Below are 16,692 nucleotides of genomic sequence, written 5' to 3'. Positions count from 1 at the left end.
GTCCGCACCTATGAGATGCAAGCCCCAAAAGAACAAAGGGTGTAATTCCTCATCCACTTATGCAAATGGTTGTGGCAAGCAACAGTGCCCCCTAGGGGAATTTTGGATGGAAAGAACAGGATGAGATATTCTGTGCTCTGGATTAAGCAAGCCCCCCAACCCAGATATTAACAGTTAAGATGTGTATGTCAGGATGAATCTCAGTGACCCCAGATTCTTGCATTTTCCATACACAAAGCACTAAAATAATTTACGTGATATATCCACTCTTTGTGGTTAGCATCTTTTACCAAGATGATGTGATGAACACCTTTACCAAGATGTATTCTTGACTACTTTCTTAGCCAAAAATTTTTGCATATACTGGCTTCTCCCCCACCTCTTTGGAGCAGTTCACCCAGAGCTACTGAGTGGCTGTCTCTGGGCTATGTCCTCAGTGTGAGCCTGTGTGTTCACTCAGTCGCTCAGTCATGTCTGACTCTTTTGTTGCCCCGCGGATTATAGCCTGCCAGCCTCCTTCATCCATGGGATTTTCCAGAAAGAACATTGGAGTAGGTTGCCATTTCCTTCTCCATGGGATCTTCTAAGCCTAGGGATAGACTCTGGGTCTCCTGCATTGACAGGTGGATTCTTTATCACTGAGCTACCAGGGAATCCCCTGGGAATAATAAAGTTATTTTACTGAAGACAATGAAATGGTAAAACCGTATACAAGTATACAGTAAGCTCCCTGGTGGGTTGGAAGTTTCACTTTTTTTCAGTTTTTATTCTATATGAAATTAGTATTAAAAAACTGGCAAAGAATTGTACTAGACAAAGTTAAATAGGCAAAAGAGACTTTACTCAAGACTATTGCAATAGGAATGAGAGACTAACTCAACCTCTGCTGAAACAAACATCTGGAGAGATTTTAAAACCTGGAATGAGGCTCTTAAACTACCTGTGCTTGTTAAATCACTACCCCCAAAGAAAAGTAAACTTTCCCATATTTTTATGATGGGATAGCTTCAAAGGAGGCAGAGAAAGAATGCTTACAAATTTTCTAAAGCTCTCTGAGAAAAGGAAGGTCAGAGATTATGATCAGGAAAAAAAAACCTGTCTAAAGCTGACTCAGGCTAAGGTGGACAGTGAAGGCCATCTTGGTTAGGGCATTCATGTTATTGTAAGTCTAGCTCACGGAAATAGAGAGTAGAATGGTGGTCGCCAGGGACTGACTGGGGCAGAATGGGGGAGGTGATTGCGGGGAGATGGGGTGATGTTGGTGAAAGGGTACAAACTTTCAGTTACAAAGTGAATAATGTACAGCATGGTAACCGTGAGGTAATTAAAATAGGAAAAAGAGTCCAGAATGGCAGTGGCTAAAAGATAAAGAAGGGAAAATCCCACAAAAATAAAACAAAGGGAGGTCCAAGGACAGGAGTGAGGACCTCAGGTAGAACAAACAGCACTCCTGGCTATCCCAATTTACATAGGGCAGGCCCAGGGGGAGGAGGAAAAACATGCAAAAAGAGGAGCCAAAGGGTCGGGGGTCTCTCTCTCTTCTCTTTGCATCTTTTGGGTCAGCATGTTCTCATGCCTCAAGGATGTATTTTCCTTTATTTTCTAAATAAAACTGAGCTGTCACACGGAGCTGTAACACTGGTCCATCGCTTCAACTTTTTGTTGTGATGAGACAGAACCAAGGAAATTACACACTCCCCTGACATAACTATGGGTCAATAATAGTGTATTATATACTTGAAATTGACTAAGAGAGTAGATCCCAGGTGTTCTCAAACTCCCAAAGAGGTAACTATGTGAGATAATGGGTTTGTCAATTAACTTGATTGTAGCCATCATTTCACAACCTGTATGTATGTCAAATCATCATTTTGTACACTTTAAATACATACAATTTTATTTGTCAATTATATCTCAATAAAACTGGTAAAAAGACAAAAATTAAAGCATTTAAAAAGAAAAATTGGTTGTTTCATTGATTATGATGTAATCAATAAATGAACAAGTGAACTAAAGAATGATTAGCGGGAAACTCTGTTTTTAGCTTCATTTTCTTATCTGTTTTTAGATAAGTTTTACTTAATTAGCCCTTATAAGAGTTATGAGAAAGAAATTTCAGGATATCAAGGGATGAGATTCAATTAAAGTTTTTTGTAGTTGTTTCTTTGATGTCTTACCAAGAACACTATTGTACAACATTCATATATTATTCACAAGATTTCAACAACCTGCTAATGAAGTTTCTCTGTTTTGCTTTATTTTGTTGAAAGTTGAAGTAAATCTGCACTATACTCCCATTTTTGGCAGGGGTACATACGGGTATAAAGAAAAAAGTTTTTTCCCATCAAAATCGATGGTTGTGTCATTGGACTTCCCTGGTGGTGCAGCGCATAATAATCTGCCTGCCAAGGCAGGGCACATGGGCTCAATCCCTGATCCAGGAAGATCCCACATGCTGCAAGCAACTGAGCCACCACGCCACAACTACTAAGCCCGTGCTCTAGTGCCCGTGAGCCACAACTGCCAAGCCCATGCGCTGCAGCTTGCTGAAGCCCCAGCACCCAGAGCCTGTGCTCTGCAACAAGAGAAGCCACAACAATGAGAAGCCCACACCTCGCTACCAGAGAGTAGCTCCCACTCTTCACAACTAGAGAGAGCCCGCACAAAGCAACGAAGACCCAGTGCAGTCAAAAATAAATAAATAAAATTATTTTTTAAATGCTTTCAAAAATCAATGATTATTTCATAAAGTGCTCCAACCTCTTTTTTTAATCTCACTTTAAGCTGAAACAAACAGTGGTACTCCTTTGGTGTAGATTCAATGTCACACATTTTCTGTTGTCTTCTAGCAACATTAAAATAGGAAACGAGAACGAGATAGTATATTTTTGCAGTGTCTAATTATTCTTTCTGGAAAAGATATGCATAGATTGATATGATTCATGGATAAAAGAAAACAGGCACAATTTATCATGTTTATATTCTACAAGAAAAAAAATCATATGCTGTTTGACAAATGTTGAGGTGCTGAGGGCATTTTTGCTCTATAACAGAAATTTTGACAAGATTTCTAGACCATGGCTTATAAGTGAAAATGAAATATGATAAATTACTCTCAAAAATAGTAACGCACTAGAAGAATATATTCTAACATAACCAAATGAAGTATAGTTTTGGATTATAGTGTCTGTAGGTCCTTGAATAGAACCAGTGTGGTCATTCTCAATAAGGAGCTGTTTTTTTTCATCTCATGCATGGACATATTTTCACTCAAAAAATAAAAAGCTCATCTCTCTATTTGTTGGTTTCCTGGAGATGAAACTAGTCAGTAGGGCAGAGTGGGCTTTCAGAATCAATACAAAATTGTTAATATCATTTTTTGAAGGTTTGGTAACATTAATGAAAGTTTTCAAACTCAGATGTTTACTCCATGAAAACCATACTGTGAAACCTATTCTACAGAAATTAAAGCAACAATGTTTGTGAAAGTATAAAACTAGTTTCTTTATTTAGCATTCTCTAGAGGAACAAAAAATTAACACACACCCACATGGCCACCAGTAAACAATTTTTTGAAGAAACTGTGTGACACCTAATATTAAGGAGTATTACACATCTATGAAAAAAGAATAAAACTATTAATATATAAAGATGTTCTACTATATTGTCAAATTTGTAGAACTCAAAAATTAAGCATATTCATACCAAGAAATGCAAACAGTCTTTACCATTTATTAAATTTAAATAAAGTCCAGTACTGCAGTAATATCACATAGACCTCTCAGCATAGTCAGAATGTACGTAAATCCACTTTTCTTTGCCATAATTTTATCAAAGCTCTTTTCAGCTCACTGTTCCTCAGACTGTAGATCAGTGGATTCAGCAGAGGTGTTAAAAGTGAGTAAGACAAGGACATCAACTTCTTGGTTTCTGGGGAGTAGCCAGATTTAGGTTGTAAGTAAGTCATACTGGCTGTGCCATAGAAGAGGGTAACAGATGTGAGATGGGAGGCACAGGTGGAAAAGGCCTTTTGCCTCCCAGTGGTTGATGGCATCTTCAGGATGGCAAAGAGAATTCGAATGTAAGACAGAATGATCAACATGAAAGGAAGCATGATAATCAAAATGGTGCCAGTGAATGCATAGATTTCAAACAAAAATGTGTCTGCGCATGCCAGCTCTAGCACTCCTGGAGTTTCACAAGAGATATGATTGATTTCACTGGGGCCACAAAAGGGAAAACTAGAAACCCATGTCGTTTGTACAGTACCTAACACAAAACCCAAAGTCCATGAACCTGTAACTAATTTCATAAAAACTCGTTTGTTCATAATCATTGGGTAGTTCAGAGGAGAGCAGATTGCAGCAAATCGGTCATAAGCCATTGTCCCTAGGAGAAAACATTCAGTCCCACCAAAAAAAAAGAATAAAATACATCTGTGCAAAGCAGCTCACAAACGAAATTGACGTTTTTTCATTGGAGAGGACCACCAGCATTTCAGGCATAATGACTGCACTGATACTAACATCCACCACAGACAAGTTCTGGAGGAACAGGTACATGGGAACATGCAGGCTCTGTTCCAGGGAGATGATGACTATGACGACAGCATTCCATCAGTGTCAGCAGATAAATAATCAAGAAAATCCCAAAGAGCTGCCCTTGGAGTTCAGGAAAGTTAGAAAAGCCCAAGAGGATAAACTCAACCACAGAGCTTTGATTTTGCCTTTTCATTTCAATAGTGGAGCATATTTTGCATTTATGGGCATAGTATATAAATTATGAAGTCACATTTCAATAGCTATGCTTTCATTCAACCCTAGATATTCTTAGGAGAAGATATAAAGAGGAATTCATCCTGACAGAAGTTCAGTTTGGCAATTTTGGAAGGTACCCAATTATTCAAATTAATGAATCTTTTCCCAAAAAAAAGGAGGAAGTGAAGAAGTCTGGCTCAGAAATCTTGTCTGAAAAGTGCAAAATAATATCAAAATTGTTTTCCAACTTGTGTAGCTTAAAAATGAAAATAGTCTTAAAACAACACAAATGTTTTATAAAGTATAAAAGTTAACAACTGGAAAAACAAACCCAAGAAATTTTTTATAACAGTCTAATAATTCAATGATACAGCACAGTCAATTGTTATTTATTATAACTTTTTGTCTAGTGCAAAATCCCTCTTGTGATTCAGTTGAATATGAAAACTCTGCAGAAAAACAAAAAGGGACTTGTGTTTCAGATCTTGCTGCTAAGTCACTTCAGTCGTGTCTGACTCTGTGTGACCCCATAGACGGCAGCCCACCAGGCTCCCCCGTCCCTGGGATTTTCCAGGCAAGAACACTGGAGTGGGTTGCCATGTCCTTCTCCAATGCATGAAAGTGAAAAGTGAAAGTGAAGACGCTCAGGCATGTCCGACTCTTAGCGACCCCATGGACTGCAGCCTACCAGGCTCCTCCGTCCAATGGGATTTTCCAGGCAAGAATTCTGGAGTGGGTTGCCTTTGCCTTCTCCGTGTTTCAGATCTTAGGTGGTCTGTAAATAATGTGAAGTGACTTCAGTTTATTGATTTTTTCATAAACTGCAAAATAATAGTCAATTATCTTGCAATTGGCCTTCATAGAAAATGCAGGGTTAATTCTTTATGGTTCATCTTTGTCATGATGATTTAAGAAAAGTCCAATTTTGATCATTCTGAAATTGTGATTTAAATGTTTTTTCTCTATTTTTTCTCTTTTACTCTCCCTCTCACCAAGAAGTTAATCATTAATTATTCAACAAACACTGATTAAAAAAAAACGCTGAATACCTACCATTTTCTAGGCTCAGTAATCTCAGGTACACAGTTAATCCCACAACTCAACGAAGAGCTGGAAACACTACATAAAATAACATTCTATCCTTGTCTCAGTATTCTCTAAGTCCTAGCTCTGTCTTTGTCCACTGTCCATTACAATCAATTGTCAAAAAGTTCATCCAAGCTTTTCCATAACATCTTACAGAAGAGATATACATATGGATTTAGATTATACATATAAATATGAACTCTAACTCCCTCACTAAAGTATTAACTCCAGAAGTCAAAGATTTTTTTGTTTTTTGCTATACTCACAATGTCTATAACAGCCTCAGGCCCATAATAAATGCTAAACCAACTTTTGATGAATAAAGGAATAAAAAATGAATAAAATCCAAAAAACCTCTAAGGAAAAGAGAGTCTAAAAGGAAAGTACACAACACTTTTGGGAAGCAGAGGTGATAACAAATGCTTCAGACATTCCAGTGAGGTATGGATTACTTCTGATTTGGGACAAAGTACAAAGAAATATAATCATAGAATGTCATCAGTGGGAAGTACCTTAGGTGAGATAAAAAGTAAAAGGAGGAGAGATGACCTGCTCAGAGCAAAGGTTTTTGGTGACAACTTAGCGTCCCATTGAAGGCCTACTGGCCCTTGTGTGGTGACTTGAAAACCATCAGGAATATGATGTGGAACCAAGGAGAACAGAAGGATACAGCAAGGTGAAGACATTTAATGTCTTGGGTGCAGATCAGTAGGACATTAGTAGACACTAGAAGGCAAGTTGATTTGTTCTGAATAAATCATCATTAAAGTTGAATGTCTGTATTAACCATAATAATTATGTTTAGGATATAAAAGTCACCTAAAATTAATAAAATATACTCACAGGATCAAACATTTAAAATAAATTTCTAAGAAAGAATAATGTGTATTCAGTGCCAATATTTAAAAGTGGATGGACTTTGAAATTAGAAAATTCAGAGTATAATATAAATAAAATGAAAACTTTTTAGGACTGATTTTAAGCATGTTGTGGAACAAAGTGTGAGTGGTAAAGAGCAAGTGATCACAGATGTTCCACAATATTCAACTAAGACTATAATGCTGTCTTGATAACTCACTGACACAAAATACTTGAGCAGATCACTCCCTTCTCCAGGTTTCATCCTTACAATGGAAAAAAGTAGGAGCTGGACTTCTTAAACAAGTTTCCTTCCAGTTGCAAACTTCTAAGATTTTATTTTAGTGCATGCAAAATACTTGACACTTCTAATGATTGCCTGAACTTTTCTCTGAAATGAGGAGAAAAATAAATTGGCCAGCATCAACATCAGTTTAATGACTCAAACATTTCATCTGTGTCTAGTGATTCCTGAGCACTGAGACATCACTTCAACAGCATCTGCAACTATCAGCGGGAGATGAACTACAAATGGAACACCCACTAATGAGCACACAGCAGAATTTTCACTTTCTTACCTATTGAATCTGTCAATTTAAAGTTCACACTACATTGTCAGAAGTTTCACCTCTAGTCAAAATCCATCTCCTCATAAATACAACTCAATCATTCAGTGTACTGATGCTAGAACATTATATGGCATTGAATCATATGCCCTGGAGAACCCATCCCTGGAGAACTTGGAATTACTTTGTACATGCTTTCTTGTATTTTTGCATAACTAAAGAGACTTGAACTTGGGCCCCTCGGGTGAGAAAGCTCAGGGTGACTAACCCGGAGCACCACTCCCTCATATTCCTACAGGGGCTAAACACCTCCTTACACAAGAAACTCAATTTCACCAAGACATCTCCCAATAGCAAGTAGAAACAGAGGCTGAAAAAAGCTGTAAATGTGAAAGAAGAGAGTGGTGGGGTAAGAGTGTGAGCAAAGGCAGGTAAAGCAGAGCAGAAGGGTAGTTGGACGGAATGTATGTTTTGTGCAGTGATGGAAAACAAGGCAAGTAGATTGAAGCCTCTTTGTAATAAGTTTGGATGCCAAATCTCCAGCCCTATTCAAGAAACTTTGATCATTTGTACTAGAAATACAGTCACTAAAATATTTTTACCAAAAATGTCACTACAATCAATATCATAGATAGATCTTTTAAACTAGGAGTCAAAAGCTAGAATAGTTTGTATGTTGTGAACAAGTCATTTAACTTCTCTGATTCTATTGCTTTCTCCGTAAAACAAACATAACATTAACATTACATATTCCAAAAAAACATCTACTTCTCTTTCACTGACTGTGCTAAAGCCTTCAACTGTGTGGATTACAATAAACTGGAAAATTCTTCAAGAGATGGGAACACCAGACCCCTTATCTGCCTCTGGAGAAACCTATATGCAGGCCAAGAAGCAACAGTTAGAACCAGACATGGAACAACAGACTGCTTCAAAATTGGGAAAGGAGTACATCAAGGCTGTATATGTCACCCTGCTTATTTAACTTATATGCAGAGTACATCATGCAAAATGCCAGGCTGGATGAAGCACAAGCTGGAATCAAGATTGCTGGGAGAAACATCAGTAACCTCAGATATGACACCACCCTTATGGCAGAAAGTGAAGAGGAACTAAAGAGCCTCTTGATGAAGGTGAAAGAGGAGGATGAGAAAGCTGGCTTAAAGCTCAGCTTCAAAAAGCTAAGACCATGGCATCCAGTCCCATCACTTCATGGCAAATAGATGGGGAAACAATGGAAACAGTGACAGACTTTATTTTCTTGGGCTCCAAAATCACTGGACAGTGACTGAAGCCATGAAATTAAAAGATGCTTGCTCCTTGGAAGGAAAGCTATGGCAAACCTAGTCAGTGTATTAAACAGCAGAGACCTCACTTTGCCAACAAAGGTCCGTCTAGGTTTTTCCAGTAGTCGGGTATGGATGACTTCCCGGGCTTCCCTGGTGGCTCAGAGGTTAAAGCATCTGCCTGCAATGCAGGGGACCCAGGTTTGATCTCTGGGTTGGGAAGATCCCCTGGAGAAGGAAATGGCAACCCACTCCAGTATTCTTGCCTGGAGAATCCCATGAATGGAGGAGCCTGGTGGGCTACAGTCCACAGGGTCACAAAGAGTCGGACATGACAGAGTGACTTCACTTTCACTTTTCTTCAGATATGGATGTGAGAATTGGACCATAAAGAAGGAAGAGTGCTGAAGAATTGATGCCTTTGAATTGTGGTGCTGGAGATGACACTTGAGAGTCCCTTGGAATGCAAAGAGATCAAATCAGTCAACCCTAAAGAATATCAACCCTGAATATTCACTGGAAGGACTGATGCTAAAGCTTCAATACTTCAGCCATCTGATGCGAAGCATCGACTCATTGGAAAAGACCCTAATGCTGGGTAAGATTGAAGGCAGAAGGAGAAGGGGACGACGAAGATGAGATGGTTGGATGGCATTACCGACTCAATGGACATGAGTTTAAGCAAACTCTGGGAGATGGTGAAGGACAGGGAAACCTGTTGTGCTGCAGTCCATGGGGTCACAAAGAGTCAGACACGACTGAGCAACTCAACAACAACAACAACATTACTTATGAGAATCAAGGACTCACAGATCATCCTAAATTGATCTAAACAATTAAGGAGACCACTGGCTCAGTCCCAACAGAGTGAATAGATGACTGAATCTGCAGGCGTAGCTTTTCCAGAACTGGGCAATGTGATCAAAATGCAGCTTACCTTTGTCTACTTCTCATCACTTCAGGTTTTTGGAGCAGGTTCCACCTTCAAGGAAGCTTTTTCAGGACTTCCTTGGTGATCCAGCAGCTAAGACTCCATACTCCCAATGCAGGGGAGCCGGGTTTTATCCCTGCTCAGGGAGCAAGATCCCACATGCTCGACCTAAAGATTCTGCATGTCATGACCAATAAGACCCAGCAGAGCCAAATAAATAGTTTTTATTTTAAACGAAGCTTTCTCCTCCTGTCAGCAATAGGTTTCCAACAACACTTAGAGATTCACTCTATTTAATCTGTATCCAGTGGGAAATATACTATTAATAGTTATTCTAACTGCTTGTGTGCAATCTGTGTTTCTGACACACTAAAGATGAAAATCACTACAAGCAGCACATCTTGGAAGGCAAAACCAATAATCCTGTTATTGCAACAAGGAGAATTAGATGCAGAAGACATGCTACTATACATAGAAAACCCTAAAGACTCCACACAAAAACTACTAGAGCTGACAAATTCCACAAGGTAGCAGGATACAAGCTTCCCACTTTTGTGGGAAAATGTCTGTTCAGGTTCTTTGCTTCTTTTAATTGAATTATTAAGGGTTTGCTATTGATTTGTATGAGCTCCTTATTTTTTTTAATATTGACCCTTCATCTGATAGATGGGTGTAAATATATTTTCCCGCTCCATAGGTTGTCTGGTTGTTGATCATTTCTTTGGCTATGCAGAAGTTTTTTAATTTGATGTTTAACATCAATGAAATTTTGCCATATGTTTTCTTCTTGGAGTTTTACATTCTCAGGTCTTGTGTTGAATCCATTTTGAATTAATTTTTGTGAGTAGTGTAATACAGAGTTCCAATTTCATTCTTGCATGTGAATATCCAGCTTTCAGTATTATTTATTGAAGAGACCATCCTTTTCCAGTTGAGCATCTGGGCTCCCTTGCCAAATAATGTGTTCATATAGGTGAGGGTTTATTTCTGGGGTCTCAGTTCTATTCCATTGGCTTATATGTCTGTTTTTTATGCCTTTACCATACTGTTTTGATTGTTATAACTCTGGAATTTAGTTTGATACCAGGAAGTGTAATGCCTCCAGCTTTGTTCTTCTTTCTCAGGATGCTTTGGCTACTTGAGGTCCTTTGACATTCCATATACATTTTAGGACTGTTTTTTCTATTTCTATGGAAAATGTCATTGGAATTTTGATAGGGGATGCATTGAATTTATCATTTTGGGTAGTATGAACATTTTAATAATATCCATTCTTATGATCCATGAACAAGGCATATTTTTCCATTCATTTGTGCCTTCAATTTCTTTTACCTATGTTTTATAGTATTCAATACATAGATATTTCACCTCCTTGGTTAGATGTACTCAAGTATTTTACTGTTTTTGATGCTATAGTAGATTGGATTTTCTTTACCTCCTTCTCAGATGGTTTGTTCTTCATGTACAGAAATAGAACTGCTTTGTGAATGTTGGAATGGTATCCTGCAACTTTAATGATTTTGCTAATTAGTTATAAGAGATTTTTGCTGGAGTCTTTGAATTTCCCATATATAAGATGATATCATCTGCTAACAAAAACAATTTTACTTCTGCCTTTCCAATTTGGATGCCTTTTATTTATTTATTGTCTAATTGCCCTGGCTAGGACTTCAAATACTGCATTGAACAGAGGAAGTGAGAATGGGCACCCTTCAGTTGTTCTTGATCTTAAATTTCCAACCTTTCTTCATTGAATATGATGTTACCTGTAGACTTGTCATATAAGAACTGTATTATGTTGAGGTACTTTCCTTCAATACTCATATTGGTGAAACTTTTTATCATGAAAGGATGTTGGATTTTGTCAAAACCTTTTTCTACATCTGTAGAGATTTTGATGTGGTTTTTACCTTTCATTTTGTTAAGGTGGTATACCACATTACTGACTTGCATATGTTGAATTATTTTTGCATCCCAGGAATAAATCTTATTGATAATGATGTATAATATTTTTAACATGCTGTTGAGTTCAGCTTGCAAGTAATTTGTTGAGAATTTTTTTTTACACTAATATTCATCAGGGATATGGCTTTTAGTTTTTTATTCTTGAAGTTGCTTTATCTGGGTTTGTTATCAGGATAATACTGACAGGTAAAATGAGCTTAGGAGTGTTCCCTCCTCTTTAATTTTTAGAAGAGTGAAAATTGCCATTTAATTTTTCATTAAATGTTTGGTAGAATCTACCAGTGAAACCATCTGATCTTGGGCTTGTAGGAAAACTTGTAGGAAAGTTTTTGATTACTAACTCAGTTTCCTTACTAGTAACTGATATATACAGATTTTCTCTTTCTTTATGATTCAGTCTTGGTAGATTGTATGTTTTAAGGAACTTTTCCACTACTTCTAGATTGTTCAGTGTTGGCTTAGAATTATTCATAGTAGTCTCTTATAACTCAAATATATTTCTATGATATCATTTAGAAGGTCTCCTCTTTCATTTCTGATTATATTTATTTGAGTCCTCTCTCTTTTTCTTCGTGATTCTAGATAAAGGTTTGTCAATTTTATCTTTTCTAAAAATCAGCCCTTTATTTCATTGATCTTTTCTACTGTTTTCTTATTCCCTATTTCAGTTATTTCTGCTCTCATATTTATTATTTCCCTTCTTATACTAACTTTGGGCTTATTTTGTACTTCTTTTTCTAGTTCCTTGAGGTGTAATGTTAGTTGTTTTGTCTGATATAAGTGCAACTATCATTGCCTTCTTTGGTTATCATTTGCTTGGAATATTCTTTTCCACTTCTTCACATTCAGCCTAGGTGTGTCATTAAAGCTAATATGAGTCTCTTATAGGCAACATATCATTGGATCTTGATTTTTTAAATACATTCAGCCATTCTATGTCTTTGATTAGAGAATTTACATACATTTAAAGTAGTTATCAATTGGTAACTTATTATTGCCATTTTCTTTATTATTTCCAGACTTTTTGTAGTTCCTTTGTTCTTTTCTTCCTCTCTTGCTGTCTCCTTTGAGATTTGATGACTTTTCCTGGTGGCATGCTTTGGTTTCTTTGTCTTAATCTTTTGTGTTATCTACTACAGAGTTGTTTTTTTTTTTTTGGTGGCTATTACGATGTTTACAATGTATATAAGCTTACTATGTATATAAGAAATACAACGTCCTATTTTAAGTTGGAAACAACTATGTCAGTATACAGATATTATACTTTTGCTTCTCTGCTCTCACATTTTAGGTTTGGATGCCAAAGTATACCATTTTTATACTGTGTATCCAATAAAAAATGGTTGTGGTTATAGTTATTTTTAATAAGAGTTGAAAGTGATTCATAGATCATCATTAGTATACTGGAGAATCCGAAGGTTACGATGCACTTAACTTCATTTTTGTTTTTTATATTCTTAGGTTCACACTGTCAATATCCTTTCATTTTACCTTAAAGAGGTCCCCTTAGATTACTAATTCGAATGGTAATGAACTCCCTCATTTTGTTTTTGTGGGGGAAATAAGTCTTCTACATTAGTGAAGGATGTTTTGCTGAGTACTTCTATTTGTCAGTGTTTTCTTTTTTTCTTCTTATAATATTTTGAATATATCATCCCATTCTTTTCTGGTCTGCAAAGTTTCTATTGAGAAATCCATCTTAAGTGGAAAACCTTTTGTGTGACAAATCACTTTCTCTTACTCCTTTCAAAATTCTCTCTTTGTCTTCAAATCTTAACAATTTCATTATAATGTGTCTTGGTGAATTCTTTTTCAGCTCAACTTATTTGGGGACTTTTCATCATCATGAATCTGGCTGTTCATTTCTCTCCCTAAGTTTGAAATGTTTTTAGCCATTATTTAATTAGACCTTCTGTTGCTTTTTCTCTCTTTTCTTACTGTGATTTCTACAACATATATTTCAAGTTATAGTCTCTTGAGAAATTTTGGAACAACAGAGACAGAGCCTGTTGGAAGAATTTGTATTTGCCTGTTTAATGCCCTACTGAAAAGTATACAACATTCAAATATTATTCAAACTAATTTCAAATATTTGATGATGAAATTTCTTTGTGAAAATCCAATCAATTTTATACCTACATTTCTGATTTTAATAGAGGTAACAGCAATTAAAAACTTTTTTTCACAACTGAGTGACAGCTTTGAATGGAAATAATGTATTACCTTTTCATTATCATTCCAAGAACAGAAATTAAGGACCATAAGAGCTCATATGATGTCATAGATTCAATAAATGTTCCCTCTTTATTCACCAATAGAAACATTCAAATATGAAGCAAGCATGAAATGTTTCAAATATTGTAATTTGGGATATAATTCATGCTGAGAAAGACCACACAGTGATGTGACTCAAGAATCATTGAAAATATGCCCAATTAGTTAATCACACTACTTTCACACAATAAAAAATAAAACCACCCATTGTTTATAAACAAAGTGTCTAGAGGTAGTATGGGTCTACAAAAGCAAATTTAATATAAATCTCTAAAAACAGATGCCTATAAGTGAAAAGGTACCAGTACTATCAAGTGATATTTCAGGAAAGTTCCCATGGAGTCCTCTGGTCACCAACATTGGATGAGCATCTTGAAAAATACCAAGAGAAATACTGTTCTGAATTATACCCTGTTTCAGCCCATGAATGAGAGCCATGTCTATCTCCCCCAAACAGCTGCACTTTGTTTACTCACTCATGGAACAGCTTTCACTCCAAAAATGTAAACCTCATCTATTTATTGATCTCTTTAAGCTCTACCGTATTACTGCAACAGACTGGGCCTTCAAGTCTACCTGACAGAATTACAATCATTTTAAAAAGTAATTCTATAATAGCTATTAAAATCTATAAGCACAACTGATCTTCATCCCATCAGGCCCACTTTGAGGAATGTATCATAGAGAAATGAAACATCAGTATATCTGAACATATGCAAGTAGGTGTTCATTGGAGCTTTGTTTAAATGACCATAGCACAGTGATGATTTGGATATTCATATAAAGTAACAGATGCCTTCTGATGCAAAGAACTGACTCATTTGAAAAGACCCTGATGCTGGGCAAGATCGAAGGCAGGAAGAGAAGGGGACAACAGAGGATGAGATGGCTGGATGGCATCACCGACTCAATGGACATGAGTTTGAATAAACTCCAGGAGTTGGTGATGGACAGGGAGGCCTGGGTGCTACAGTCCATGGGGTCTCAAAGAGTCAGACATGACTGAGTGACTGAACTGAACTAATATAGTAACAGATGAACAATTATATTAAATGTCATCAAAAATTATGTATCTATGAAAAATAAGGACAACAATAGATTGTCAAAAGAGAGGGATCTCACTGAAATGTTGTGAAGTAATTAGCCTCCAACTAATAAAAAAAATAAATAAATGAATAATTAAAAAAAAAAAGAGAGGGATCCCTGATATATTTTCAAACTTGGAGAACTTTAAATATATTCATATCAAGAAATGCAAACTATTTTCACCATTATTACATTTAAATAGACTTTAGTAGCAGTGACCAATATCACAGGGCTTCTCAGCACAGCCAAAACGTATGTAAATCCATCTATATTATCTTATGTGAAATAGATCGCCAGTCCAGGTTCAATGCATGAGACAGGGTGCTCAGGGCTGGTGCACTGGGATGACCCTGAGGGATGGGATGGGGAGGGAGGTGGGAGGGGGTTTCAGGATGGGGATCACATGTATACCCATGGCTGATTCATGTCAATGTATGGCAAAAAGCACCACCATACTGTAAAGTAATTAGCATCCAATTAAAATAAATAAATTAATTTAAAAACAAAAACAAGTTACAGACTGGAGAGAAAATATTTGCAAACTATATATCCAACAAAGAACTAGTATTTATAATATATAAAGAACCTTCTAAACTGAACATTAAAGAAGAGATCTCTGTTATTTTTTGTAACTACATGTGAGTCTATAATTATCTCAAAATAAAAAAATTAATTAAGAAAGGTATGTAAATCCACTTTTCTTTGCCATAATTTCATCAAAGCTCTTTTCATCTCACTATTTCGCAAGCTATAGATCAGTGGATTCAGCAGAGGTGTAAGAAGAGAGTAAGCCAAGGACATTAGCTTCTTGGTTTCTGGGGAATAGCCAGATTTGGGTTGTAAGTAAGTCATATTGGCTGTGCTATAGAAGAGGGTAACAGATGTGAGATGGGAAGCACAGGTGGAAAAGGCCTTTTGCCTCCTAGTGGTTGATGGCATCTTCAGAATGGCAAAGAGAATTCGAACATAAGACAAGAGTATCAACAAGAAAGGAACCATAACAATCAAAATGGTGCCAGTGAATGCATAGATCTCAAACAAAAAGATGTCTGCACATGCAAGCTCTAGCACTGCTGGAGTTTCACATGAAAGATGATTAATTTCATTGTTGCCACAAAAAGGAAAACTAAACACCCATGTGGTCTGCACAGTAGCCACTATAATCCCTGAGATCCATGAGAATATAATTAATTTCATGAAAACCCTTCTGTTCATAATCATTGCATAGCTCAGAGGATGGCAGATTGCAGCAAATCGGTCATAAGCCATTGCTCCCAGAAGAAAACATTCAGTCCCACCAAAAAGAAGAATGAAATACATCTGTGAAAAACAGCCTGCAAAAGTGATCATAGTTTTTTCATTGAAGAGGACCACCAGCATTTCAGGCATGATGACTGCACTGAAACCCACTTCCACCACAGACAGGTTCAGGAGGAACAGATACATGGGAACGTGGAGGCTCTGCTCCAATGAGATGACAACTATAATGATGGCATTTCCGATCAGAGTCACCAGGTAAATAACCAAGAAAATCTGGAAGAGCTGCCTTTGGAGTTCAGGAAAATTAGAAAAGCCCAAGAGGATGAATTCAACCACAGAGCTTTGATTTTGCCTTTTCATTCTGGTAGTACAGCATGTGATATTTTATGGCAAAAAATGTAAATTATGAAGCCACAATCCAACAGTAGAGAGTTCAGGTCTCCATTCACCTCAAATAATCCTGGTAAAAGCTATAAAGAGGAAGCTATCTTGACAGAAGTTATTTTGGCAATTTTGAAAAATGACCAGTTACAAGAAATAAACGTATCTTTCAAATATAAAAGAAGAATGAACACTTCTGGCTTATAAATCTTATCAGAATAGCACAAAATAATATCAAAGTT

At 36.8% G+C, this 16,692-nt stretch overlaps 2 protein-coding genes across 2 annotated transcripts; both read right to left on the bottom strand.

The window, feature by feature from the left end:
• Positions 1-3,790: 3,790 nt before the first annotated feature.
• Positions 3,791-4,734, bottom strand: LOC122692348 (olfactory receptor 10A6-like). Its single transcript, XM_043899908.1, is given in 3 exon segments — positions 3,791-4,420; positions 4,422-4,614; positions 4,616-4,734. Coding segments are annotated over 3 exon segments (942 nt in total).
• A 10,744-nt stretch (positions 4,735-15,478) lies between these two features.
• Positions 15,479-16,432, bottom strand: LOC122692289 (olfactory receptor 10A3-like). The gene has a single exon (XM_043899774.1). The coding sequence runs from the start codon at positions 16,427-16,429 to the stop codon at positions 15,479-15,481; it is 951 nt and encodes a 316-aa protein (XP_043755709.1). The 5' UTR covers positions 16,430-16,432.
• Between the last annotated feature and the right edge of the window lie 260 nt (positions 16,433-16,692).

This window comes from Cervus elaphus, chromosome 1, assembly GCF_910594005.1.
Source record: "Cervus elaphus chromosome 1, mCerEla1.1, whole genome shotgun sequence".
NCBI classification, from domain to species: Eukaryota; Metazoa; Chordata; class Mammalia; order Artiodactyla; family Cervidae; genus Cervus; species Cervus elaphus.
The sequence above is the reverse complement of the archived record's forward strand: the minus strand, read 5'-3'. Positions and strand labels throughout refer to the sequence as shown.